This window comes from Magnolia sinica, chromosome 8 (assembly GCF_029962835.1).
Source record: "Magnolia sinica isolate HGM2019 chromosome 8, MsV1, whole genome shotgun sequence".
In the NCBI taxonomy this organism is placed as follows: domain Eukaryota; kingdom Viridiplantae; phylum Streptophyta; class Magnoliopsida; order Magnoliales; family Magnoliaceae; genus Magnolia; species Magnolia sinica.
Genome location: NC_080580.1, coordinates 27,609,906 through 27,637,700, shown reverse-complemented (window position 1 = coordinate 27,637,700; position 27,795 = coordinate 27,609,906). Strand labels below are relative to the sequence as shown.

General features: G+C 39.4%; 1 protein-coding gene across 1 annotated transcript; it reads right to left on the bottom strand.

Annotated features, from left to right (window-relative positions):
• Positions 1 to 1,153: 1,153 nt before the first annotated feature.
• On the bottom strand, positions 1,154 to 22,579 carry LOC131253142 (elongator complex protein 6). The gene is made up of 5 exons (XM_058253986.1): positions 22,249 to 22,579; positions 10,026 to 10,098; positions 8,579 to 8,790; positions 8,301 to 8,447; positions 1,154 to 1,842 (listed from the first exon to the last, which is right to left on the bottom strand). Exons 1-5 carry the CDS (start codon positions 22,465 to 22,467, stop codon positions 1,720 to 1,722), a joined length of 774 nt encoding a protein of 257 aa, XP_058109969.1. The 5' UTR covers positions 22,468 to 22,579; the 3' UTR covers positions 1,154 to 1,719.
• Between the last annotated feature and the right edge of the window lie 5,216 nt (positions 22,580 to 27,795).

Here is a 27,795-nt window from a genome sequence, read left to right as displayed (position 1 = left end):
CGAATTGGATTTTTGCAAACAGTGCCTCTAGTAACCCAGCTTTTAAAGAAGAGAAATTACAGCCTGCAAAGTGGAAAATCGAAAGTTGTGGGGCCCACATGGTATGTCTCACATCCAACCCATCCAACAGATGCACAACAACATTATTATTAGACAAACCAAAAACATCATGGATCCAATCGTAAGGTGTGCCTACCCATAAAAAATAATGTACACCATTGCAAATATCCCAATTCACGTGTAGCCCATCTGATGATCTGTTTAACCTGATGTTTTGTTCGTGTTATGACCATGCGTTTAACAGGTTGGATGTTATATAGATACCACACGGGCTCCACAATTCTTGAGCTTCACTACTTTTTGAAAATAATAATAATAATTTACAGGTATTTTTTCGTTTCGAATTAAGTATTTTATAATTTCATCCCTCAAGAAAGCACCCGAGCATTATTTGGTAAAAATCCCAAACCTGAGACACTAAATGTTTGGCCGATGCTCACTATCATGGTCAAATCCTCACATTTTGTACATCCTCTTATCACCTGTTTGATTTTGATGGGGTTTGCATATGCACATTCACAAGCCAGACAGCTGTTTTATATGATTGACCGAATCAAATGGGCCCCACCCTTCCAACTGTCCTCGTAATACGTTAGAACGCTGATATATTTTATTAGCAAAAGAAAAACTGTGATGATATGGTAGTGTGATGGATGATATGCAGCCACTTGAAATTACTTAGAGATTGCATACATGGCACACAAGTCAAATAAAACCACCCAACTTACGGCAATCAGTTTAATGCATCGTGAAGCAAAAAATTTAGCTCATTTGATCATCTCACACTCGGATTGGTGGCCATCTGTTGGACGGTTAAAAATGGATGTTTATTGGACAGTTAATAACGAAAAACATCCAATGGTCCTATTCCAACAAACGTTCACAGACCAGACGTTTCAGACGTTTCAATCTGGTTTTAGTATTGTGACTCACACGACAGTGGGTTCCATGATTCAGTCAGTTTAATTTGAGTTGAAAGTATGCCACATGTAGAATCCAACTGCCTGTGCATCAAGCATCATAATCTGCCAGAGTATCAAATAACCTCCCCAATTAAAATAAATAAAATAAAATAAAATAACTAGAAAGGTACTGATATCAATCTGGGTGGGTGTTGATATCATTTCCCAATCAAACTATACATATGCGTATCTGAGCGGATGAGGAATTACAGGATCCTAAACCCACGGATACATGTATACTCAGGTTTTCAGTTTGAACAAATGGATGAAGGATTATAGGATCCTCAAATGAAGGATATCCAATGCAAGCTCAGATATTCAGTTTGAACAAGCAGGGCCTCAAGTTAAGTGATCCAGACCATTGGGCTGGAAGGACTGCTCATGGATGGACCATGCCACAAGAATCTACTCAACAGGACAATTTGAATCTTTCAATTCATGGCAAATAGACTGCCAAGAAGAGAAGTACAGCAACTATCTGCATTCAACAGCACAGGACAAGATTGGTGACTAGGATCTTTGAATCCAGGACATTTGTGGGGCACAGTTGATCCACAGCAGGGCCCTACAGACCAACAATTAGCGTGAAATGGAAACCTTCGAGTACTGTGCATGTGTTTTCTCAGGTCGAGAATCCTATATTTTGTATGCATGTGCGTACATGTGCTTTCTCATAGTAGCGGTTTCGGAGGCCTCTTCAAGTCCGAGTCCCAGGATAGAAGTACTCAACGCTGTTTTCCTTGACTTTGAAGTGGAAATTACGGATCCGACTGCCCAAATAACCATGCTCATTGAACACTCCCTTGTTCACAACTGTCAACTGTAACCAGGACATGAAAGATATCAGAAATCTAATCAAACAATGACGGAAAAATCAAATAGATTATGAGAATTTTCATACAAAGGTGCATATCCAAGATCGATGCAGCAAAAATATAGAAAAGCAGGACAAATCCCAGTATCAGATGCAAACATGTCGTCCATTCCAAAGCTGACCATTTGGTTAAGATGGCCAGACTAAAGCTATTTGTTCTATATGATCAAGTAGCTTTGTTGCCTGAAGACGTGCTCAAGCCATTTGGGTAAGAGATTGAAGGGGCGATTCAGTGGCATATGTGAACAAGGTCCCAGCCACTCACCAGGTGTGGCCCACTAATCAAGCAGGCCAAACAAGCATATAAAAAATGTGACTTGGGGAGAAGATGACCAATGATCCATACTTGTGATGTATATGTGGCCTGCCTGATAATAGGACCACTCTGATTATTTTTTTTGTCAGAGATGTTCACAGCAGTACAACTGATGAATGGCTTGGATCTAAGACGTATACCACATTACATTTTGCAAACGACCTCTTCAACCTCTTCTAATCGGAATCACCTTAGCAGTGGACGTTTATTTGACCATCTAACTGGAAAGCTACTTAATCCAATCAAGACTGTTGTAATCAATGTTGTTAAAATCGTTATCATATCGCAAATCATAGTAAGGGTTGAATAGTATTGAATCGTAAATTGTAAGGATTTTTTTTTTTACAATTTTCTTAAACATTTGAAAAAAAAAATGAAAAATATAAATAAATCAGATTTTTTTTATTTTTTTTAACTCATCAATCTTCCTTTTGCTATCAATGTGCACCAAGTAATACCATGTCATGATAGTGTTAAAGGATTCTTATTCCTTTACTCTTTTTTTTGTCTTTCAAGAAATTTCCATTAGAAAAACATACAAGGATCCTTTAATAATTTATATTCTTGTTACCTTTCTTGAATATAGAAGAAAAGTGGCCTTTGATACTGTAGACCAATGAAAAAAGATATTTTGATTTCCAAACATCACTCCATAATACATATAAGTCAGAATGATCGTAACCATCCATAACAATATTACAGGTAAGTCATACATAAATTTGGTGTTTCAACCAATTAAGAAGTAAGAAATCACCAAAAAGTCGGATGATTTAATGTTGAAGAGAATATATGCCATTTAATCTCTTATAAAAAAAAAAAAAAAAAAAAAAACAAATACAATAATTTACCTTGTATAAACAATTCTTAAAGCCCCCACCAATTTAATAACATCAAATGAAAGCCAGGTGAAGTTTAAAATAGAAGAGAACAAGTATAATTTGAATCGTAAATTGGGATTTGAATCATAAATCGTAGGATTCGAGTCATAGACTCATAGGATTCATATAAAAAGGGATTCAAGGTTGGGATTCAAATCGTTTTGCTTAAGATTCAACTAAAATCACATATCGTAAATCATAGGATTTTTTACAACACTAATTGTAATAAGTTTTGTCTTGAAACTTAGCAGCCAATTGGCCTATCATATGGAGAAGCTAGCACAAGAACATGCACATGCACACACATAGATATCCAGAATACATGGACCCCACTGGAAGATCCAGACCATTGATTCTTTTTCTCACTTAATTGGAGAGTTGTTATAATTTTCCATAACTAAAGATTTGGAGGCCACCAACCAGTGTTAGGACTGCCCCGACAGGGAGATATTTGTGGCATCGCCAATCACTCATGAGCTTATGATCTGACACACTGAAACAATGAACGATTTCTCTAACTTCAGGGTCTTGTCACATAGATTTTAATCTATCAAAGCAATACAATGCAAGACATCATATTACTAAACAAGGACAGGAGAAACTTAGGTAACTTTATACATCATCAACCTTTGTGCTTTTGGATTTTGAATGAGAGAATATAAGATTTGTATACGTGTTGATTGATATCAAAGTTGCCTTCCAAAGTTTCACTATTACAAAACTAAATTTGTAATTTGGTGAAGAGAAAATGCTTTTGGATTTTGAATGAGAGAATATAAGATTTTTATACGTGTTGATTGATATCAAAGTTGCCTTCCAAAGTTTCACAATTACAAAACTAAATTTGTAATTTGGTGAAGAGAAAATGCTTTTCTATTTTTCCGCCACATGATGCAGTCCATGTTGGTTTTCTTAGACTCATACCTAGGTTGGTTTCGCAAGAAAACAACATTATGTTGCTTAGATCTTCGGACGATGAAGCGTTAATGATGGGGACATCAGAGGACCTACTCGGGTGTACTAGATACAGAGACAACCACCCACATCAGCGCATCTTTCTTTGTAGATGGGAGACGAGTTCCAGATGGGGCCCGCGGCCCGCTGGGCCATTTTGAAGATCCCACATGCATTGGACGTGCATCAGGAAGACCTCACTTTGAGATGATGCATGTGAGTTGTTTTTTTAGTAACAAGATTTCTATTTCGTGTCGATTTGACCGTTGGATCTTGTCGATCAGGCCATCGGGCCACCAAATCTTCCTGATCTAGGCCCCTTGAACTCTGATCTTGCTTTCTTTATGTTTTTTATTTTTTAGGATTTATTTGATGGTTGACATTGATAATAAATGTTTATTTTTCTTATTTTGAATGATTGGTCGCTTCACTTAAGTGAGTGGCATAGTTGTAATTATGCTGAATTTTTAATTCCGAATTTTTAATTATAAAACCACAGGGGGAGTGGAGTTCCAACCCTAATAGTGTTATTGAGAAGAAAGAAAAAAAGAGAAGCTCTCTTGTGTGAAGGAATTTTATGTTTTAGGGTTTGTGAGAAACCCTCTCTTCCAATTGAATTGTGGAAGGGTAGAAGCTTGTTTGGTGGTGGATTCTCTAAGATACATCATTCCTCTTCCTATTCTTCAAAATGTATTCTTCTTCTTACATCCTTCCCCTCTATTCTTCAAAAGGTATTCTTCTTCTTCTTCTCTTGTCTTCCTCTTTTCCTTTCCATTACAACTTTCTAAACCTTCGATCCTTTGAATCCCTAAAAACCCCATTCTTAAATTTCCATCCATGAATCCAAAACCCTAATCAAAATCTAAATTTTTTCTATTTTTATTTTTGTGAAACTTTCCCATAACCAAAATTTTGCTTGCATCATTATCGATCCACGTGGTTGTTTGACCACCCACGTTAGATTGGAAGTCCTTACTTCCAAGTGCACCACTCTTGAACTATTTATATTTTCGTGCACCGTGTATGTGAAAACCTAGAATCTTCATGTTAGAAATCTGAAGTTCCGAATCTATTATAAGGATATGCTTGATTTTACATGATTGATTGCTGAAATTAATGTGTAATTGATCTCTCATCTTGCATCCTAAGTTTCCATCATCCTGCATCAGTTAAGGTTGTGAAAAGCACTCCTAAAAGAAACAGCCTGCATCCTGATGGATTTTCCCGAAGATTTTTTCAGTCTTGCTGGAACATGGTGGATAGGGATGTTACGCCAGTAGTGTGGGATTTCTATTCTGGAAGTTGCCTCCAAATCATATATTTCCTCCTCTATTGTTCTAATTCTGAAGACCAACTCCTGTCTTCATTTAGTGATTTCCATCAGATTAGCCTTTGTAATTTCATGTATAAAATCAATTCTAAGGTGGTCCCTTTGCGCCTTTGCGGCTTTCCACTATTTTACCACAGCTCTTATCTAGTTAGCAGGGAACCTTCATTTGGGGAGAAGCATTTCTAAGAATAATCGAGAGTTTTCCATGAGCAGGAAGGTTGGTTTGGGGATCAAACGTTATCCTCATGTTGGATATGATGAAAGGCTATGACCAAAATGGAATGGAGGTTTGTTTAGGAGGTCCTTTGCTAATTTGATTTTTCTTATGCTTGGATTGGTCTTGTGGAGTGGTTAATATCTAAGGGCTGGTTCTCGATTTGTTAGAACAGGAGTGCTTTGGTTTTCTTTGAAGCATCAATAGGCCTCCTGCAAGGGGATACCATATCCCCTCTCATGCAAAGCAGAGACATTTGCAGCTAATTTGAAAGGGATGCCCGTATTCATTATGTTGCTTCCAATGGATACCCTATAATCTCCCATCGATCATCTGCGGATGATGTCACCTTATTTACTAATGGTTCCATGAGGTTGCTTCAAAAGGTCCTGCACCTTGTGGAGTCTTTCGAATCAGTATCTGGTTAGATGGTTAATAAATCTAAAAGCAGTTTTCTTGTCTCGGCTGGATGCTCTCATCAAACAGTGGATGTGATTACTCAAATAACAGGATGCAGTCATGGTAGTTTTCCGGTTCGTTATTTGGGTGTTCCGCTTTATGAAGGTAGATGAAAACATGCTAATGTTCAACCAATGATTCAGCGGATGAAACAGGTGGGTGGATGGCGAAGGAAAACTTCTTTCTTTGGTGGGAGGATGACTTTAATCAATATTTTAAATAGCGTGTAGCGTGTAGCGTAGCGTTTGGTCCTCTATAGCGTGTAGCATAAGCTACATAAAGTATATCATAAGTTACACAATACTTAATATTTTCTAATTAAAATAATATAAAAATATGACAAATTTTACAAAATGCATAATTCCTATTGAGCTCTAGACTGAATCTGGATCATCAACCACATATTTACATGAAAAATCTCTCTTTGCCTTCAGACATCTCTAAGTGTGACCTCTTTTTTTAATTTATTGAAACATCGCAAATTCACAATATTGAACACAAGTGTTCTATCCACGATATGGACCACAATTTGGATGGTCCAGATTGATCTAATGTAGTGCCACGTGTGATGGGGATGAATCACCACCATTTTAAAATAGGTGTTGAACTAGCATAGAAGAAAAACAAATTTTTTTTAGAAAAAAAAAAAAAGGAGATTTCAACTAGCATCGCTACCTGCTCTACACAATACGCTACGCTACATGCCCCATAGCTTACGTTACTAAGGAGCTACACTACGAGTGCTACTGAAAACACTGCTTTAATCTGCCATGTGCTGCAGCCTATGCTGATTTCCTTATTCGCACACTAATTTCCTTCCAACTCCACAATGAAGGAGGTGCAAAGGATTTATGTGAATTTCTTATGGGGGCAGTGGCGATTTTGGAGACAAGCATCATTAGGTCAAGTGGTCGAATGACTGTTATCATTTTAGAGGAGGTGTCTGTTATCCTTTTCAAGGAGGTGGCTTGGGGTTCCGTCAGGTTAGGGATATTGTCGCGGCGTTTCACATGAAGTTGACATGGAAACACAGTCAGGTTGGATTCTACATAGGCTTGATTTATGATAGCCAAGTACTTGTGATGACAGTCACTAATTGAAAATCTAGCTAAGGGCGAGAGCCTCAAGGTGTTGCAGAGCTGCACAAGATCCTCCCAGATTTTCTTTGTTCAGTGCATCAGATAGTGGGTAAAGGCCAGACTTGGTTCTGGAAGGACATCTGGTGGGGAAATCATCCATTATTGCTCCAAGCTAGTTCTCCTGTTCTGGATGATAATATCCAGTTGAATCATGTCACGGAAGCTGGGGGTTGCATGGAATGAATCCTTTCTTCATCAGAGCTTACCCGAGAATGTGGTCCAAGATATTTGTCAGTCCCTCATCCGTTTAGCCGAAGCCCTAGATAAGATGGTTTGGTCAGTTTCTCTTCATGCCCTCTTTTCGGTTAGATCGGTATGGCCATCAATTCACCACTGCATGGATCATTTCCCTTGGTAGAAATGGCTAAGGAGGACGCAAATTCCAATTAAAATGGGATTCTTCGTGTGAGGGCTTTGAGAAACAAGGTTCCAACCAATGATCAAGTTTAGCAGCTGGGGATATCATTAGCCCTGCGATGCTTTTGTTGAATCCCCTCCTTTTATTGCAACATCTTATTTACTTTTTCATAAATTTCAGGTGGTGTGCTCCCACTGTTTGTTAAAAAAATAATAAAGAGAAATGCTCCAGTGCTCTCAAAGCACTGTAAGTGAGACTGCTCCTAGTTGCAGTGGGACACTTAGTCCAACCCATTGATCTACATTGTTCATTAAGTCCAACATATATTTCATGCGCTACCATGTAAACACCACACCAATCTGACAAATATGAACCATTTGATTGGCAGTCAAGATTGTTGACAAAATATATGCCCAATCAACAATTTGATCCATCTATATTGTTAGGTCCTTTCATGGATTGCTTCTAATTAAAAAGAATCACTTTTGTTAGGAAACTGTAACCACCCCATCCATGGCTAGAAAATTGATGGCTGTGAAAAATAAGCCCAAATCAGGAATGGTTTGGATCATCCAATCAGTGTGATTTTTGCATGGTAGTCTATGAAATGTGCTTTGGACTTGGGTGGATAGTTCAGATCAATTGATTAAACTGTCCATGTGAACACATGGAACCAGGAGCAGTATTGCATTTAGTGCTCTGGGAGCACTAGGGCATCCCTCTTTAGCAAAATAGAGAAGGAACCAACAAGAGTACCTGTCCATGCACATCTGTAGCCAAACCTGTTGCCAGAGGTTCTGCTTTTATGACTATGTCCGAAAGGTATTCCATTGACAAAATGAGTCTAGGGGCCACCCTGCTTGAATAAATATCTTCATGATTCAGCATAACTAGTGAGCAATCCTGATAAAAGAAAAGAGGTAAATGATTTATTTATTTATTTTAATTATGAGGCGTAGCAAAAGAGCAGCATGCAATGACCGCATGGCCTGTAGCAAAGTAGACAAGACTGGTCAAAGTTGAGGCAGACTGACCAATTCAGAGGTCAAGGTATGACAGTAATGCACAAAGTCTAAGACGTGATCCACAGAACCATGAGCAGCTATCTCCAATTGGGATACATCATCGATCATGACGGTTATGCTGCCCCCATTGTATTCTTGTGAAGCGCTAACTTCAACAGCCTTCTGAATTTTCCCATACAAGTCCACCAATCCGCCTTCAGTGATGTTTCTTCCATCCCCACCTAATATTTAAGCATTTCAAATAAGAAATATCGTAATGTATTTAATCAAAACACAGAAGATTCATTCTGGATACTCATTTTGTAATCAGTTAACAAAATAAACTGCCGGTAGGATTTTACTGCTAGTATTAAATTTAAAAAAGAAAAAAGAAAAAGAAACAAAAAGGGAGAAGTTGAAATCTATAACACCACACATCATTGGGGTCCTGCAACCCAATCACCATGCACATGGCATCCACAAAGCCAATCCAGACTTCAAATCACTAAGTTGAATAAAGGACACCAAATGCAATAGAAATTTAGCAGTATAGAATTGAGAAATAACTATGATAAACAGATCATCCAGAGTTGCAGACCAATTGAGGAACCACTGTTCTTCAAATTCAAAAATTAAATTACAGCGTGACTGGGAGCATGAATAAGAAAACAAGGATAATAACTTTATATTTGTTCTATTTCCTTCTCAAAATCTCCCACTCGAACTCTACCAATATGACCCAATCTTCGAGAGAATGTTAAACTGTAACAACATTCCTAATTAAACATGAATAATTGTTTAAGAAAAGACTCATTAACTAAGAATACCTTGTTCTAGAATCTTCTATAAACTTCTAGGAAATGAAAAGCTCAGATTAATAAGAACTTTGACCAATCCAACCACCCCAGTGATGGCATCAAACTCAATTCCCATCAGAATCCTATACCCTTCCGTTCCGGAGGCATAAATGCAAAACTTCCCCAATTCTAGCCATGCACTCTTCAGCTTATTGGAATGGCAATTCTGTAGGCCTATAGTGGTACCAATTTCCCCATGTTTTGACACCATCTCACCTCCAAAAAACAATCATCTAATTGAATGGCAAATATTTGCATGGCCCCTGCATAGATGTAAAGATCTTGGACCCTTTACCCTGCATCCACTCATCATGGCTTCAGTTTGGAAGAACCCAAACTGAACCCTCACTCAGGAATGCATCATTAACAATTCAATTGTTGATCCATCAAATAGATGGTCAAAAAACAGAAGGTCAGCAATCCAAACTAAATCAGTAAACTCAGCCGGTTACAATTGCCTAGTCAGCACGATTTGGGTGGCTTGGTTGGTAAGCACATATGGTGGACGAGTTTCCTAGCATGCAAGGGGTTTCCAATTCCAACAGTCAAGGCTTTCACCCAGAAACATAAAAGAAAGGATATTAGATGGTGTAAGAGCCTTCTTTACCTGAACTTCTCACCTGGATATTCCAACTTAAGCATGTCAAAAAAGAAGAATCTATTATTGTCCCTCTGTGTGATTAAGTTGCAACCCTGTTTTAACAACAAAGAAATATTGTAAACGCTCTTCATCTATGAAAATTTGACAGAAAATATAAACATTTAGATATGGAAAACAGAGTAGGAAGATTCAATATATGTGACACAAAGATGTTAAAATAGAAAACAGAAGAGAAACCTTGTACCAATGAATTCCACATAAACCACCAAACCAAATAAGAGCAAGCTGCATGTCTTCTTCCAACAAAATCATGATTTTCCTCACACAATCCCTCCAGCAACTGAGAATGTTTTTGTGTGTGTGTGTGGGTGGGTGGGGGGGGCGGGGATGAAAATGGTTACGGTGTTTTTCAGGGGCTGTTACACAAAAATAAGTCCCCTTCAGGGGCTGTTTTTCAGTTTTCCGGCATTTTTCATTTTTGCTTCTTGAGACTATTTTTAAATGATTTTCAACTAAATTTGTGCAATATTTGAAGATTAAGACACAAGATTTAGCCATTTTCGAATAATCGAATATCTAAGACAAAATTTGGAAATTTTTGAAATAGGCAAATTTTCTTTTTTTTTATTATTGCAAATTTATTGATTCGACATCATATTACCCAATCAACCAAATCTTGCAAGATTTGTGATCAATTTGGTCATGTTTGTATAATTTTACAATTTTTTATATTTTTGCTGTTTTTTATACAATTTTCAAATTGATTTTTTTATAAAATATTTGGAGTATAGGTTGTTCAAATACATGTATAGAATTTAGATCTACACATGCATGCATGAAATCAGTGTTTTTCATCTCTTTTCTTATTTTTCTGATATTTTTTATAATCTCAGGTCATTTTTTAGATGAATAGTAACAGATTTTCTTTTTAACTTTTTTCTCAAATTTTCTTGAGAATTATGTCAAATGCTTCGGAATATGCATTAGTAAGATAAATCCCATGAATTAAATGAAATTCAGCCCATTTTGAGAGCAATTGAGTGCGTGCAAATTGGACCAACACTATTCATCCAGACTTGCATTTAATTTTTATTTTTTTCCTCAAATTTCTTGAGGGAAATGGTGTCAAATGGTTAGGGATGCACATTAGTAGGACGAGTTTCAAAATTTGTGTGAATTTCATACTGTTTTGGGGCCATTTGAGTGGTCCCAAATCAGCCCGACACTATTCATTCAAATTTAATTTTTATTTTTTTCCTCAAATTTATCAAGGGAAATGGTGTCAATTGGTTAGGAACATGCACTAGTGGGATTCAACAAATTGCATGAGTTTTGACCCTATTTGGGGGCACGCGATTGATACTAAATCGGCCCAACACCATTCATCCAAATTAAAATTTTATTCTTTTTTCCTCAAATTCCGAGGAAAATGGTATCAAATACTAAGGGATAAGGATTAGCAGGATGAATCCCACAACTTACATGAATTTCGGCTTGATTTGGGGCATCCGAGGGCTCCCAAATCAGCCTGACATTATCAAATTTCAATTTCAATTCCTAGTTTGTGTTTGTTTAAGATAATGTAGGAAAAAATGGAGGGCTTGGATTCAAGTGTGTCTGGTAGGCCAAATATTCGATGTTGGTGAATGAGGCACCAAAAGGGTATTTCTCTTCTTCTAAAGATTTGCAACAAGGCAATTCATCATCTCCTTATTTGTTCATGGTGATTATGGAGGCTTTTGGGAGAATGCTAAAAGGGGTGGTGGCGGCGGTGGGTTTGGTGAAAGGATTTCGTGTGGACAGTTTAGATTACCAAATCTCTCATCTCCATTGTGCAGATGACACCTTCCTTTTATGCAAAGTGGTTGATTCTTACGTCGAAAATCTTTAGACGATAATTACATGCTTCAAGGCAGTTTCAGGATTAAAGGTCAATATCAGAAAAAAGTGAATTGTTGGGAGTTGGTCTTTCTAGGGAGGAGATCGAGGCTTTTGCATAATGTTTTGGATACAAGGCGGGCTCTTTTCCAGCTTCATATCTTGGTCTTTCTCCTTGCATAGGTAAACTGACCAAGCATTAATGGGATAAAGTGATCAAGCTGATTGAAAGAAAATTGTCATCTTGGAAGGGAAGACATCTTTCGTTGGGAGGCAGGTTAACATTAATTAAATCAGCTATGTCAAATTTTCCGATCTACTTTATGTCTACTTTCAAATGTCCAAAAGTAGTTGTGGGCCTGTGGCTAATCTAGAAAAGACTAGGCGGGATTTTTTGTGGCAAGGGATGGCTGCGAATAATAAATTTCATCTTCTAAAATGGGAAAGATGTGTGTAAACCATTGTCTCAAGGGGGTGCAAATTTGAGAAGTTTGAAGGTAATGAATTTGGCGTTGTTGGGAAAGTGGATTTGGAGGTTTGGGGTTGAAGATGGTAGTTATTGTTGAGAGGTTAGGTAGAACATATGGGTTGGAAGAAGGGAAATCTTACTCTTTGTATAGGGCATCATCGATATGGAGACCAATAAGTCACTAAGACTCAAGGTTTGCAAGGGGGTAGGCTTTTCTATCGGAGATGTGAAAAAGGCTCACTTTTAGGAGGGCTGGTGGATGGGGAATCAAAAGTTAAAAGGATATGTTTCCTCAATTAGCACGAAGAGCATCCGAGCCTAATCCTCTAGTCGTTCGTTGCATCCAAGGTATTCTGTAATGGTAACGGCGGCCGTAACAGCCAACACTCTTACCTTTATGATATGGGCTGTAACGGTCATACAGTCTCTCTTCTTTTATTTTATTTTTTAAAAATGAAAAACCTGTATCTGGCCCGTAATGATCCGTTACAGCCTTTACGGGGGAGAGGGCGTAATGGACCATTACATGGGCTATAACAACCATTACAGGTCTCTCTCTTTTTCTTCTTCTTCTTTTTTTTTTATTTTTTATTTTTGCAATGGCCATTATGACCCCATAATGTGTAACAGATGCCACCGTTACATTTATGAAATGGCTAACCATCGTTGCTTCTCTATTCATGGAGGTGAAATCATTTGGGTGCCTCTATGTAGGAGGCATTTGAATGATGATGAGGTGGATGAGTTGATAATATTGTTAGAATTGCTAACTATCATCATTGTCGTCAAATAGCATAAGCAATTATATGCAACCCAAGAGGGTTGTGCGCATATGCGATCGCATAATCACATATGCCATCACACAGCCTTCCAAAAAAATTTCCAGTTTTTCAGCGCAAAGTGATGGCATAATGGCATAATCACTAAGAGATCAGATAATTGCATAAATTATCGCATATGCCATCGCATAATCACATATGCCATGGCATAATGCCCACTGGTCATAAAACCGATCTATGCTCCCAAAATCGCATAAGCGATTATGCGATTGCATATGACAACATCGACTGTCATCCAATCATTTCGGAATCAGATTCTATGGTATGGTCAAAGGAAAGTCCAGCTCCTTTTCGATTAAATCCTTTTATTTGATGATTCAAGAGGATCTTCATGAGCAAGTCGAGTGTCAGACATCACATGTTTGGAGGTATGGTGCTCCCTCAAAGATGGCCACTTTTGCTTGGTTAGTGGGCAGAAATAAAGTCCGTACAATGGATAACTTGCATAAGTGGCAAACGATTCTTCTGAATGTGTGTTTACTATGTGTACAGGATGAGGAATCGGTGAACCATCTTTTTATTCATTGCCCGTTTGCTTCAAAGGTTCAGGTTGGTTTCTTTCTTCTGTTTGGATTCGCATGGGTTGCTCCAAGTTCAATTGATTAGTTCTTCATTTATTGGCATGGAAGGGGAAAAGGGCAAAGTGGGGAAGCGGATTTGGCATTTTTGTTTGCTAGCATGATTATGGAACATTTGGTTGGAAAGAAACAATTGTTGCTTCAGAAACCATAGGGGGCGCACATCGGATGTCTTCAATAGGACAAAACTGGATGTGATGGATTGGGCTCTAGCAGTTAAAGTATTAGCATCTGATCATTTTCCTATTTGTTGGTCAGAGTTGTAGAGGGTTTTTGTTTGTATTTTGCTTTTCTTTTTGTATATTCTTCGACTTTGACCTTTTCTAATAAAATCATCATCGCTTAATATAAAAAATGTTGTTTTAACATTATATGTTTATATTTTGGCAGAAGCTTGGGACTTTGGGACTAGCTTGAGGCTGACGTCTTGAATCACTTGACGAACACAACCCACACGTTGATTTGATACATGGAGAGTTTGTTGGTAGTCTGATACTTGGAGTTGTGACTTGTCAGTAAAAAATGGAGAAAATTTCAGAGAATGAAGATATTGGATGCCAACATCATGAGAGAGGAGGTGGGAATAGGCATGTTATAAAATGCAATTACAATGGCATATTAATAACTGGAGATATTACATGTAAAAACATTTCGCTCATTAAAAGAGACAAGTCATGGGGTGCCCAAGCGTCCCAAAAGAGATGAAGGAGATAATGTGGAAGAATTTGGAAGATATCAAAGGGGGAAGCTATTGTACGGAAGAAGTTGGATGCCCTTGATACAGCCTGAACAGAGGTTTTTTAGCCTGATTACATGGGTGTGGGTGACAATGATAATGTTAAGTCTGGTGATGAATCTGATAGGGAGGTGGCAAGGAGAAAAAGCCTGAGTACCGCTCCTGAAAATGAAGAACATCAACAAATGTTTGGAGAAAAGGGATCACTTCGTGACATAAAGGGGGCAATGGGACTTGGACTAGGAGTGTCGGTGTTAGCAAGGAGAAAAGTAGGGGTATGAGTCCTGGTATATTTACTGTTTTACGACGTGCCTTCAGCTGGCAACAGCCTTTAAATGCTCCTCTAGCTAACGGAAGAGGTAGAGCTCGTGCTGGGGACTTATATGATACGGATGTAGAACCAGGAAGACCTTCATGTGATCCCATTTATTTAGAAAAGAGATAACAAGACAGATGAGGTTGAAATAAATGTGGGAAAAACTACAGTTTGAGAAGCTAGGAAGGGCAACAACTAAGCTATTGCAAACACTCTCGATTGGCAAGTGATAGCGGATGCAACAGTAGAGGCAGGTGGAGGAGCACGTGCACCCACAGTTCATGAGATTAGGGAGAAATGGACAAATGTAGCGCAGAGTACATAGATGTTTGTGGCTGCTTTTAGGTTGATTTTTTTTTTTTGAAAGATAACTTGAATTAAAAGGGAGAAAAAACAAGATAAAAGGCGCTGCTGAGGTAGCAGAACCAATTAAGCCTCTAGAAAGGCGAGATCTACATTAAACCCATCCATATGGGAAACCCATTCAGCAATCAAACATTTAACAAAGGAAGACACTAAGTGGGAGGGCTTTGATTCGTTCCGAAAACAGCGGTTGTTTCTTTCTATCCAAACAGCCCACCAAGTCGCCAAAATCGCCATCCGCCAAACCCGAGCTTTTGGTTTGTCTAGTCTGACACCATGCCAAGCCTTGAGAAGCGTGTCCACATCTCTAGGGAAGCACCAATTGATCTTGAAATAGGAGAGAATGACAATCCAAATAGAGTAGGCAAACGAACAGTGGATCAACAAATGGTCCACAGTTTCTTCAGAAGACAGGCAGCATATGCAGACATTAGGAAGAATCATTCCTTTTTTTCTAAGGTTATCCATAGTGAGGATTCTACTGTTCCCAGCCAGCCACCCGAACACGTGTAACTTAGGAGGAACAGCATACTTCCAAATGAAGTGAGGGCACTGAGGAGAGGTGCCACCGTTGGAGGTCGATAGTTGCTTGAAGAAAGACCTGACCATGAAAAGAGACGATTTGTCTGCTTTCCAGATGATGTTGTCCTTACACTCCTGATTAGGGAGAGCATGCTGAATGCAGTCCATCAGCTCCACAAATTCACTAATTTCCCAATCCTCCAAGTTTCTTCTGCATTGAATGTTCCAGGCCACCTTGTCTACTTCTATAAAGTAGTTTTCAGCTATCGAACTGTTTTGCTTTGCCGCCGACCGAAAAATGGTGGGAAATCTGTCTTTCAACAGAATTTCTCCTTACGTTCCTGTTTTGCTTTTAGGTTGATATGGCAGAGTTGAGAATGAACTATTATGAGCAATGGTTGGATTGACCTAATCAGATGGAGCATGATAAACTTTATGGTATATTGCCACTTGGGAATGGTGTTCCAAACTACCGTTGATACGTCCAAAAAAACAAAAGATGCAAAGATCTAACCTATTGATAAGGTCACAAAGATCTAAATGAAAAGACCACACAAATATCAGATTGATCTAAAAATTTTGTGGCTCATGAGAAGTTTTTAATGGTCGATTACCACTGTTTCCTGTATTATGGTCCACTTGGGATTTGGATCTGCTTCTTTTTTGAATCATTCCCTAAAATGAGCTTTCAATACGTATGGATGGTGTGGATGTAGTCACATACATCACAGTGGCCCCCACAATCAGGGGTCCCACCCACCTCGATGGATCCTGGGTCTCACCTAATCCGCTCTCCTGAGAGTGGATTCGATGCAAGTTGGCTACACCTAAGACGGTGCGGCACTTATGGTGGGGCCTACATTGATGTGTATGTTGTATACTCATTCCGTCCATCCATTTGGAGAGATTATTTTAGGTCATGAGACAGAATGAGTCAAATCCAAAGCTCAAGTGGACCCCAAAAATGGTTCCAAGTTTCAACGGTGGGTGTCACTGTCCCTGCTATTTTCTACGCAAAAGTCCAATTGAACTTTGGATTGGCCCCATTCTTTGGTTCCTATGGGGCTCATGGTGGGGCTCATAGTGGGGCCCACCATGATGTTTGTAAGACATTCACTCTGTCCATCCTTTTTTTTTTCGGGGCATATTAGGTCATGAGCCCAAAAATCAGGCATATCCAAAGCTCAAGTGGGCCGCACAACATGAAGCATGGAGGATTAAACGTCCATCATGCCCCACTGTTTCTTGTGGTGTGGTCCACGTGAGAATTGGATATGCTTCATTTTTGGGCCCATGCCCTAAAATGAGTTGGCAAGAAGGATGGACAACATAGATTTACAACACATACATCAAAGTGGGGTCCACATGACAATAGTAATTGTCTAATGGTCTTACTTTAACAACTATCTACTAATCAGAGGTTAGAATTTTTTTCAACCAATCAAAGTTTTTAATTGTAATTAATTGTAGTGGTTAACACAATTTCGTTAGTTTAATTTGAGTTCATATATGCCACATGTACCATTCTAAGTATGTGCGTATCAAGGATTATATAGTCCAGAGTATCAAATAACTCCCAAGAAAATGGCTACTTGCATAATGGGCCAAACCAGATGAACAATTTGCAGCCACTCACGAATTCAGTATGGGTGGGGGCCGTTGATGATGATTCGGACTACTGATCTGATGGCAACCGTAGAAAATGGAGGATGACTTGGAAATTTTCCGTAGTGGGAAGTTTCTTACAACTTAGAATAATAGCTACATCATAAAGCTTCTTAATTTCCTAATTCTTTATACATACTGATGCATGAGACTATCCAATTTTGGTGTCTTATTATCTATTGCATATGTTTTGTCATGAATTGCTTACTGCTTATTGAACGGTGCTCTATGGCCCCACCATGATGTATGTGTTTTATCCATGCCATCCAAAACTTTTGTGGGCCCCAAGAAGTTTCTAATGGTGAAAATCCCTACTATGTGGTCCACCTGAGATTTAGATAATTCTCATTTTTAGGACAATTCCGTAAAATAATCTGGCAAAATAGATGGGCAACATAGATGTACAACACATGCATCAATGTGGGGTCCTAACAAATTTTAAGATAATATTCTTTTACAGATAAAATATGTCTAAAGAAAAAGGAGAGAGACAACTTGATATAGGGTGGCGACACGGCCAGCCCACTCCCGATAATCGATTCGGGTAGGAAGCATATAATTTATGTGGTCATGTATTGCGGAGTGGGGGGTAACCTGTTTAAAGGAGCAATTAGCGAGAGGCTATCGCAATGTTATGGACTGCGCTAAGTGCCCACTAGATGTACGAGAAGAGATAAGGGTCGTATTAAAGGAAAAAAAAATGTGAAGACAAAAGATGAACAACAAGCATGGAAGAGGGAGATTAGGGAGGAGCTGGGGCAGCCACCACAGGTGACGAGTGTGTAGTGGATCTCGATGACAATGATCCTAAATTTGAGGGTCTATCCATGAGCATGGTGGAGGGAGTGTGGCAGGGGGTAGTGGAGTGGGGGGGAGTTCTAAGTGTAGGGGAGGGTAGTAGGCGAGGAGGATTATAGAGTATGGGCAGGAGCAGTAACATGCAGATGCCAGATATACCTTCAGATCCGAGAATGTACAAAGAGGCAAGAGGGACACAAGAAATTAAAGGACATGTTTAATAGATGGGATGTGAGGAAGAAGGTTGGAAAGTTTATAGCGAAGTTTTTTATCTACAATCAAATCCCCGCGAATGCCGCAGCAAGCCCACACTTGAAGAATATAATAAGTGATGTGCGGCGTGGGGGTGAGGGTGTGCAGCCGCCCACGCCCTTTAAGATCATGGGGATGTATTTAGATGATGAATATATAGATATGAAAAAATGCGTGAATTCATATAAGTAGTCATGGGTGATGTCGGGCTGCACCGTCATATGTGACGATTAGACCGGACCGACGAAGATGTCGGTCATAAATTTTATGGTCTACTGCAAGGGACGGGAAGTGTTCCTAAAGTCTGAAAATGCAAGTAATAGGATTAAATATGTGAACTACATTTACAAACTAATGCGCAATGTCATGCGCGATGTTGGGAGGAGAAATATCGTGCAGTTTCTTACGGACAATGGGAGTACATTTGTCAAGGCGGTGAAGGATATTCAGGACAAGTATCATATGCATTGGACCCCCTGCACAGCCCATTACATCAATCTTATGCTGGAGGCGATCGGGGATAGGTCATCGATGAAGACCGTTATTACTGACGCACGGCTCATCACAAACTTCATATAGAACCACATATGGTTATTAGCCACAATGCGCGAAAGGTGTGGTGGGGATATAATACGCCCCGGGGCGACGTAATTTGCCACAAATTATTTATATCGCCTTAAGTAGCCTCCTTAAACACAAACAGGAGTTACGAGAGTTTTTCGCCTCTCACGACTATGAAGAATGGAAAAGGAGGGTGAAGAAAGCAACTTGGAGAATCAAGGAGCTAGTGTTGACAAATACGTTATAGGATCGCGTGCGTAGTGTAGTGGATATTCTATAGCCCATTTATGTGGTGCTGAGGATACTGGACAATGAGACAAATCCATCGATAGGGTCGTTGTATCCGTCCATACAGTTAATGAAAGAGGCCATCAAGGCTAAAGCTCCCAACGCATATAAGTGGGTGCATGCAATAATAGACGACCGTTGGGAAAGGACACTTTCTCACCCACTACATTAGGCTGGTAAGTATTTCTATGATTTTTTCATGTGCAATAATAAACAACGGCTGTACTGATGTGTAAATGTTGATTTTCGACGTTTTTCCTGAATCTCAAATACCACTATGGCCAGAATCTCTACGAAGACAATTCATTAAAGAGGGTTGTACATAAGGTGTACAATCACTTATTCCCTGATCGTATGGGGAAAGGCACCTTCGGTAGTGAGATAAATATGTTCAGCCTTACATTCTCCTTATCTTCATCTCAACCATTCGATACTTAGCCTTGTTGCCATATGCCATCAACAGATTATTAGATTCCGCGACATAATTGGAATGTTTGAGTGCCCCCTGCGATGAAGTCAAGAAACACCATGATGGCATGTGAGTTACTGCGGTAGACTTAAATTTCATATTATTTTGGAAAATCTAAAACTAATTAAATAAATTTATGATACACGGGTGAATGGTGGTCCATATACGGGACTGACTACGAGGTTTTATAACAACTGACTGTCTATGTGCTTGCGCATATGGTGTCGTCGTCACCCTATGAAAGGAATTAGAGTACATTCTCCCTCAGCCACACAAATAAGCGCAATATAGACTAGGGTATAAGAGGCTTCAAAAGCTAGTATATTGTCACTACAATATGAAGCTACAAGGGAGGTTACTCTGCGCCAAAGGAAGAAGAAAAGCGCAGAAAGACCTACTAGACCTGATGGCGGTCGAACAGCATGCATATGTTGAGGATGAGGAGGACCCAGTTTACCAGCGGGTTAGGTTAGATGACTTGGATACTTCGGATAGGCAACCAAAGCCATATATTGAGGTGGAGGCAATGAAACAGGGGATTAATGTTGACGCACATGTGAAGCAGCAGAGGTCTCCTAATGAGGCATTTAACCCATTAACGAGGAGTCCAAATGGCAGCCCACGGCAGCGGGACACATGGCGGGGAGACATTGTCTGACATTGAGACTAAATCGGAGAGTGATGCGAGGGGTGGGTCCGATGATGGTGATGACAACGATGAGGGTGATGATGACTCTGATGATAGTAGCGATGATGGTGATGATGGCGACGGAAATGGTGGCGGCAAAGGTGGGAGTCAGTCTCAGAGGCCTCAGCCCTTTCACTGAGGAGGAGGATTTCGATCATGCCATGCAGGACCTTGAGCATGGTTCTTGTCCAAAAGAACAACGACCTCGTCTTATATACAATAAGACATTCGAGTGTCAAAAGCTATAAAAGAAAAGGCATATTCAAAAGCTTTCGGATTTTAAAGAGCTACTACCAAAATGCATGAGGGACAGGCGTTTGTGACAAGCGAGGTGGCTTTAGATTTGGATCACGAATGAGGGAGAGGAGCTCGAGTGACAGGCCACAAAATGGATATGGATTACGTACACAGGAGAGTAGCTTGAGTTTTGTGCCACAATATGGGTATGGATATGGACCTAGTGGATATGCGGCGAGCGACTCCAGCAGTTGCGGCACATCGTTTTTCAACTATAGTTAAGAGTTCACTTCTGCATATGGGCAGGGATATGAGCAACAGTATGGTTATGGCCAGCACTATGGATACGTAAAAGCTTCATATGTGTCCTTCCAAGATCCATATCAATCACAAACTGTGACAAGTACACAGTACCCACGGATGGGTGTATTGGTTCAGTTCGGAGAGAATGAGTACCAACATTATGTCAGGAGCATCTTACTTGGTACCACTCTACTATGACCTGGGACAGTACTGTCAATTTATGAAGGAGCAGTACTATTCCCAATCCCGTCGAGATGGAGACGATGATTACGAGACACCATGCTACTCTATGTGAGTCTAAGCCACAGCCAGTCCACATCATTGATCTGTATATTTCTCGATTTTTACTTCTTTTGTTTTTCAATGAATTAGTTGTGTTTTCATACATGTCTTTGATACATTTATAAATGTCATGCATTCAAGTTAAATATAGTTGTGTTTTCATACATGTCTTTGATACATTTATAAATCTCATGCATTCAATTTAAATATAGTTGCATTAGTTCAGTCAAACATCGCATAGCTTAGGACCCTATACAAAGGAAACTTACTATGTGCACCTATTTGTTGAGATATTATGATTTAAAAGTGTGTATTAAGGTCTTTTTTAACAATCCTTGAAATTTCATTAAAAAATTCAACCATTTTCCCAATGTTTCCCCATGTTTCCCAAAAAGTGCAATATATTACCTAATACAAACAATGCATCTCATGCAATAACCGATACGTATCTGTATCCCAAGGGTGTGATACATAGAGCAATATCGATATTTCAACACTGGTCCCAACATGGATGGATCATGCCCAAAAATCTCATCCATTTGGATGATTTTAACTGCTGAATTAAGGGCTTGCAAATGAGGATGTTAGCCACCGGTCTACATTCAACAGGATCTGCTGAACAGTTTTCCTTCTCCTCTATGTAAAACCAAGAAAAGCAACCGCGACACACAAGACAGGGATTTCAAATCCAATTTGCCCACAAGTGCCAATCTAGCACATCTACGAGACATCCAGACCGTTCATCTGGAGCTCCCCAACGTGTGCGTAGAACAGCCAGAAGTAGGCCAGTTGGGTCAAGAGGGCATTAGTCCACACAAGATGTACGCGCACTGCCCCACCGGAAAACAAGACCGGCTTTATCTTTAGAGGGCGGCACGTATGACAGATGAACGGCCAGGATCGCGCCTGTGGGGAAGTTAGGGTTCAAGATCCTACTCGTGCGAGTAGCCATAGCAGGAAGAAGAAGAAAGAAGATAAAGAAAAGAGGGTATTCTTACGAGTTTTCTGAGAATGCGGTCGTAATGGGAGAAGGGATGGGAGAGAGATACGAAGACGAGGACGCCGCCCGAGGACGAGAGGACGCGTTTCATGAGGTGGTGGAGGACGAAAGCTCCGCTGGTCTCTACGCAGTCCTCGACCAGAAGTACTGTCCTCGGGCAGAGAGGGGACAGGGCTTCGTCCAGCAGCACGTTGGAGTTTGGTGAGGAGGCAGTCATCTCTCCTCCGACTTTCACTGATGATGCAGTGGGGTTTTGGGAGAAAAGAGGTTAGTCCTCTGTACTTCGTACTCCAGCAGAGTGGCATCCATGAACTCAAATTAAACGGGCGGGCGCAGCTTCGGATACCCGGATCCACCGAAGTTTGTAGACCCCTAACAGGGGGCCCACCGTGTACGAGCCTTACATCCACGCCGTCCATCCGTTTTGAAAGAACATTTTAATGAATAATCCAATAAACGAAGAAGTGGTGAATGAATGGCTATTAAAAACTTTTTGTCGGCTAGAAACTTTTTAGATTAAGCTGATATTTGTATGGTCTCTGCCTTCTTCATTTCTTTTTTACCTTATCAACAAGTTCGATAGAGAAATAAACATTCCATTAGCGCCCAAAAATTTTTAATGGGGTTTCCATCACTTGATCTACCTAAGATTTGTATTTACTTTATTTTTGGGATCATGCACTAAAATGAGCTTTTAAAATAGTTAGACGGTTTATGTTTAAGCAACATACATAGATTTGTCATGGGTTTCTTGTGAGCTACCTTGAAGCAAATGTTGGACTTCCACGCTGTCCATCCATTTTACCAGCTCATTTTTAAACATGGCCTTAAAAAATTAAAGCATATCCAAATCTTAGGTGGACCACACCACGCCATCATAAACAATGGTAATTGATCGTTAAAAAATTTTAGTTGACTAAAAAGTTGTAGATCAAATTAATATTTATATTTTTGTTCATCCATGTTTGTTTGACATTATAAATTTATTGAATGTCAAGTGAACATTACAGTGGACCACTAAAGTGAGCTGCCAATATAGATGGATGGCACTTATGACAGGTACATTACAGGTAAGCCCAACAGAAAGGACATGATGGACCTCCCAACCTAACTGAACCCAAATTCAACCCACTGTATTGTGCAAACCACCAATGCTATGTTACCATCCTAAAAGCGGACGATGTGAAAAACCTGGATCTCTGATCTATGGAAACTTGTTTGTTGAAAGCCGTTTAATAGCTTGTATTTAAAATGCATTGAATTCTGAATCATAAATCAAGGTGATGTGAATCCTCAACTGTGTTTGGCAGCTTGTACTTGAATGCACTTGAATTGCAAAACAGAGTTGCATTGAAATTGTGTAATATGTTTAAAAGAATTTGAATTTAATCACTACATCAATTTTAATATTCCAAAGTAGTTTACATATGTCATATTTGATAGAATGATTGTAATAGGCCCACTGAAATATATAATTTCGCTAAAAAATAATGAAATTTCAAACCTTGAGGGAGCCACAAGTATGGAATCACAAACGAGTGAATCGCCAATGTTTTTCAATCGTTTGCTTACATTGTCAATGTTTGGACTGTCCAAATCATTCTATTAATGCAACTTTAGTAATGCAGCCGGTAATTTGATTGTTTTGAATATCATCGGTATGCCATGTATATAATGGATTAATAGGCCAGCATCACCTTTGTTACACCATCAACTCTCATGCTGTTGAAACGGAGTTGAAAAAGATAATTTATACCAAATCGCAGTTAAAAGGGAGAGATTTTAAAGCACAACGAAAATACGTATTTCAAATACCTCTAAAACCATGTTGCCAAACAACTTTTGGATTTCGAATGCACTCATGTCCACCTTGCCAAGAGACCCTAAAGACATTTTTCAATTTTAATCATCCAATAAATGTCCAACAATCCAATGGGTAAATTGTTAAAATCTGAATTTGAATGTCTTGATTTCTTCTTTGAATTTCATTGGGATGAAAATTGTTACGCTCCTAATTTTGTAATTCGAGTTTAGTGCTTGTTTTTCGAAATCTCAAAACCTTCAAGGATAGCCAACATTTCACAATATATTGTTTTTTTTGTGAGCATCACAACGAAAGAAAGACTAACCACGCATAAAGGGAATGTGTAAAATATATATTTCAACATATATAAATAGCTGCCCATAAGGCTTATAGAAACCAATGACTCAAATACACAAATTCAACAAAATATGCTAAGACAAATATGAAAGAAACTTAAAAAGTAATAAATTTAAATTGCAAGATCGGATAGCTCTCGGTGCTCCGCATGAGCAACAACCAGCACACCATCTACATTTCCTGCATCAACTGAATATGGTTTGATAGCATCAATGGCTATCGCAATAAGGTATACCCCCAAGATTAACAAGGCATCATGTGGATGCTAGGATCCCGGGCTAGAATCGACTTGAGGGTCGTTTTCTCCACTGGTTGAGCTTTGTGCTGTGATTGATTCAATATACTTAACCAGAGTTGCCACTATCTAATTTATTCATCTTTACAGTTGGTTAGACCCTATAGAAACATTAGGATGGGGATCCGAAAATTTCATACTTTAAGATGACTCTTTGGTTTTGCAATCAAAGATTATGAGTAAGGGACCGCTGTTACAGAGTGAGAAGGTGTTAGGCACCCACTCTGCCCCGTATAGATGTACGGTCTCTACTTCATAGGATCTGATTGTTCTCAAGGGTGAGGATTCAGTTCTCATATATGAATGTATGCAATGCTTATGACAAAATGTGAAGTAATTGGTAGGTTTTCTATTGGGCATGATCCGATTAAATTGACAAGCCTCAGAACATACTTCTGAGCCAATTCAGTGCGAAGTATGTTGAGTGATGAGATGAATATTGCGATATACAAATGCTATGGCTAGATTAAGCTTGATTGGAAACAACTAGTTGAATGGACAATAGTGTCGCAGGGGTTGGGAGGGTTGGATTGAGACCTGGATGACTCCGGTGGGTTCGGATTTGGCTAAACTTAACTGGACCCAAACTCTTTCTTATAACTCTTTCCTTTCTCATTGGAGGGGTGGAGTGACTAGGCTAAGGCTTAAGAGGACTTCTTAAGGATTTGTGAGTGAGAGGGGATGCTTGAAATGAGAGTGGATTATTGAAATATGAAGGGAATTAGGATATTTATAGCCCTCCAGCCCGGTTTTCTAGTAATTCCTGTAAAGCTTGAGGTTAAAAAAGGTTTGGATTGTCGAGATTTGAGATTATCATGTGGCAAGATCTCATCTGTTAGTTTAGATGGCATAAGGTATAATTTTAACTCAAGGGAGGGGCATCAGAGTAGTTACCGAGATTTACACATGCACGAAATAGGCAGGGAGGACAGCAGTACGCAAGTAAGCAGCTGGCTTAAGTACGACCAGTGCCACATGGCAAGCGGCACCCCAGGTGTCGCTCGCCATTCAGTTTTGCTCTAGCTCCGGAGGAAGGCTCCTCCTATATATGTGGACAAGTCTGGTCCTCCGAAGCTGCCTTACTATCTCACATTTCCTTCGATTTGGGCTTTGGAATGGGTTATGGACTTGGTGTGACAAGGTAAGTTAATTGGGTAGGCTATATGAGTTAATTAGGTGGGTTGACTCGAGAGTTGACTCTATAGGATAGGTTTTTCTTAAAGTTGGGTTTCAAGACCAATTTTAGGGTTCTGTTGGATTGTTGTGATCGGGTTAACTGGTTTTTAGGGCTTGGATTTAGAGTTTGGATCAGGGTTAAGGGTATGAATCGGGGTTTGGTTTAGGGTTAAGGGTATTGATTAGGGTTTGGCTTCGGGGTAAGGGTATGGATTAGGGTTTGGTTTATTGTCAAGGGTTTGGATTAGGGTTTGGATCAGGGTTTGGGCTTTGGGTTGGGATTTGGTTTGGGGTTAAGGGTATGGATTGGTTTGGCTTAAGGTTTAGGGTTTGGATCAAGGTTCTTTTTCAATCAAGCTTATCAGCCTGAGGTGGGGTGTCTACAGATGCCCCTCTTTGGCAGAGGTTATGTGCAACTGAATGCCAGAGCGAGTGGACATTTCCATAGTCATGTTAAGATGCGGTATAAACTCATTGTCAGCCTTTGTATTTCAGTCAGTTGATTGTTTTAAATGTATCACGAGGGGTTGGGGAAAACATTGTAATTGTCATGCGCTTTATGCAGCTTTACAGGCAACCAGTTGCAACTATTCACTCTTGATCAGTATTGACATCGGAAGAATCGAGTACAATAGAGCCTTTGCGCTTTTTGTAGTCTTACGAGGATACTGTCTGAAACTGGAAATTCGTTACTTTCCAGATCACCCCAGGAGTACTTGTTTCATTTTATTGTCAAAATGGTTAGCTTACCCTATACATTCTTTGGCCTTACGGGGATATCATTACGCCAACTTAGACTCTATCAAGGTACGCAAATATCTAAGACTAGGTATGTACAGCTAATCCTTTTTTCATGCAGTCTACTGGTTTTGAAACTTAGGTTACAATTTGCATTTTCCATCTTTTCGAATAGTTTCTTTTGACTAGGGCTTGGCCCATCGTCTATCCATAACATTAACATTTAGTATAATCGTTTTGTCACTCTGAGTTTAGACTGACCATACTTTGTGCTCATGAGGATCCAACAGTTCCAAGGAAACTAAGAGTCGTCAAATCTTATTTGCTTTTACACTAGCCCCCACCTAGAGATATAGAAGATCTCTTAGTACCTTGGAAAACTGACGCTCTTTTTTGAAGTTTTTAGATAAAATTCACCCCACACTGTGGAATGGTACTCCGTGAGGGTTTTTAATGCAAATGATTTTAGTAAATGTGATTCAGCCAGCATGATTACCGCCAATGGAGATGCTTATGGGATTTTCACTGAATTGGTTTTTTTTGAAAACATAAAAAGGACTGATCCATCTTCCCATGGTCGGGTGGCTAAGTTTGGAATTCATATATGTTGGGGATGATAATTAACAATTCAATTTGTTTTCCTGTCCCGACCATGATTAAGATCGGTTTGACAACCATTATCAAGATTTTGATCTGTGGTCAATCAGTTCCATCATCTCATCGGTAATCTGCCTTGCTTGTTTTGGGCTAATCTGGGTCATTGATTGTGATCGACTCCAGCTTTTATTATGGATGGTGCAAGTCTATCCGTCATTGGCGATCAGGATTCCGATTTATGACTAATTGGGTTTGTCGTCCCTCTATAGTTGTGACTCTCTAAGTATTAGAAGGTATTTTTTATATTTTCACGAGATGATCCGGTCCATCGAATTGCGAGTTGACAGTCGCAATCGATGCCAATTTTTATTGGAATATTTTTGTGATTTTTAATAAATGATCCAGTCCATCATATCACAAAATTGATGGTCGCGATCAATGTTAGTTTTTATTAAAATATTTTTATGATTTTTTTAAGAATGATCTAGTCCATCGGATCGTGAAATTGACAGTCGTGATTGATGTTGGTTTTTATTGAAATATTTTTGTGATTTTTGAAGAATGATCCAGTCTATCGG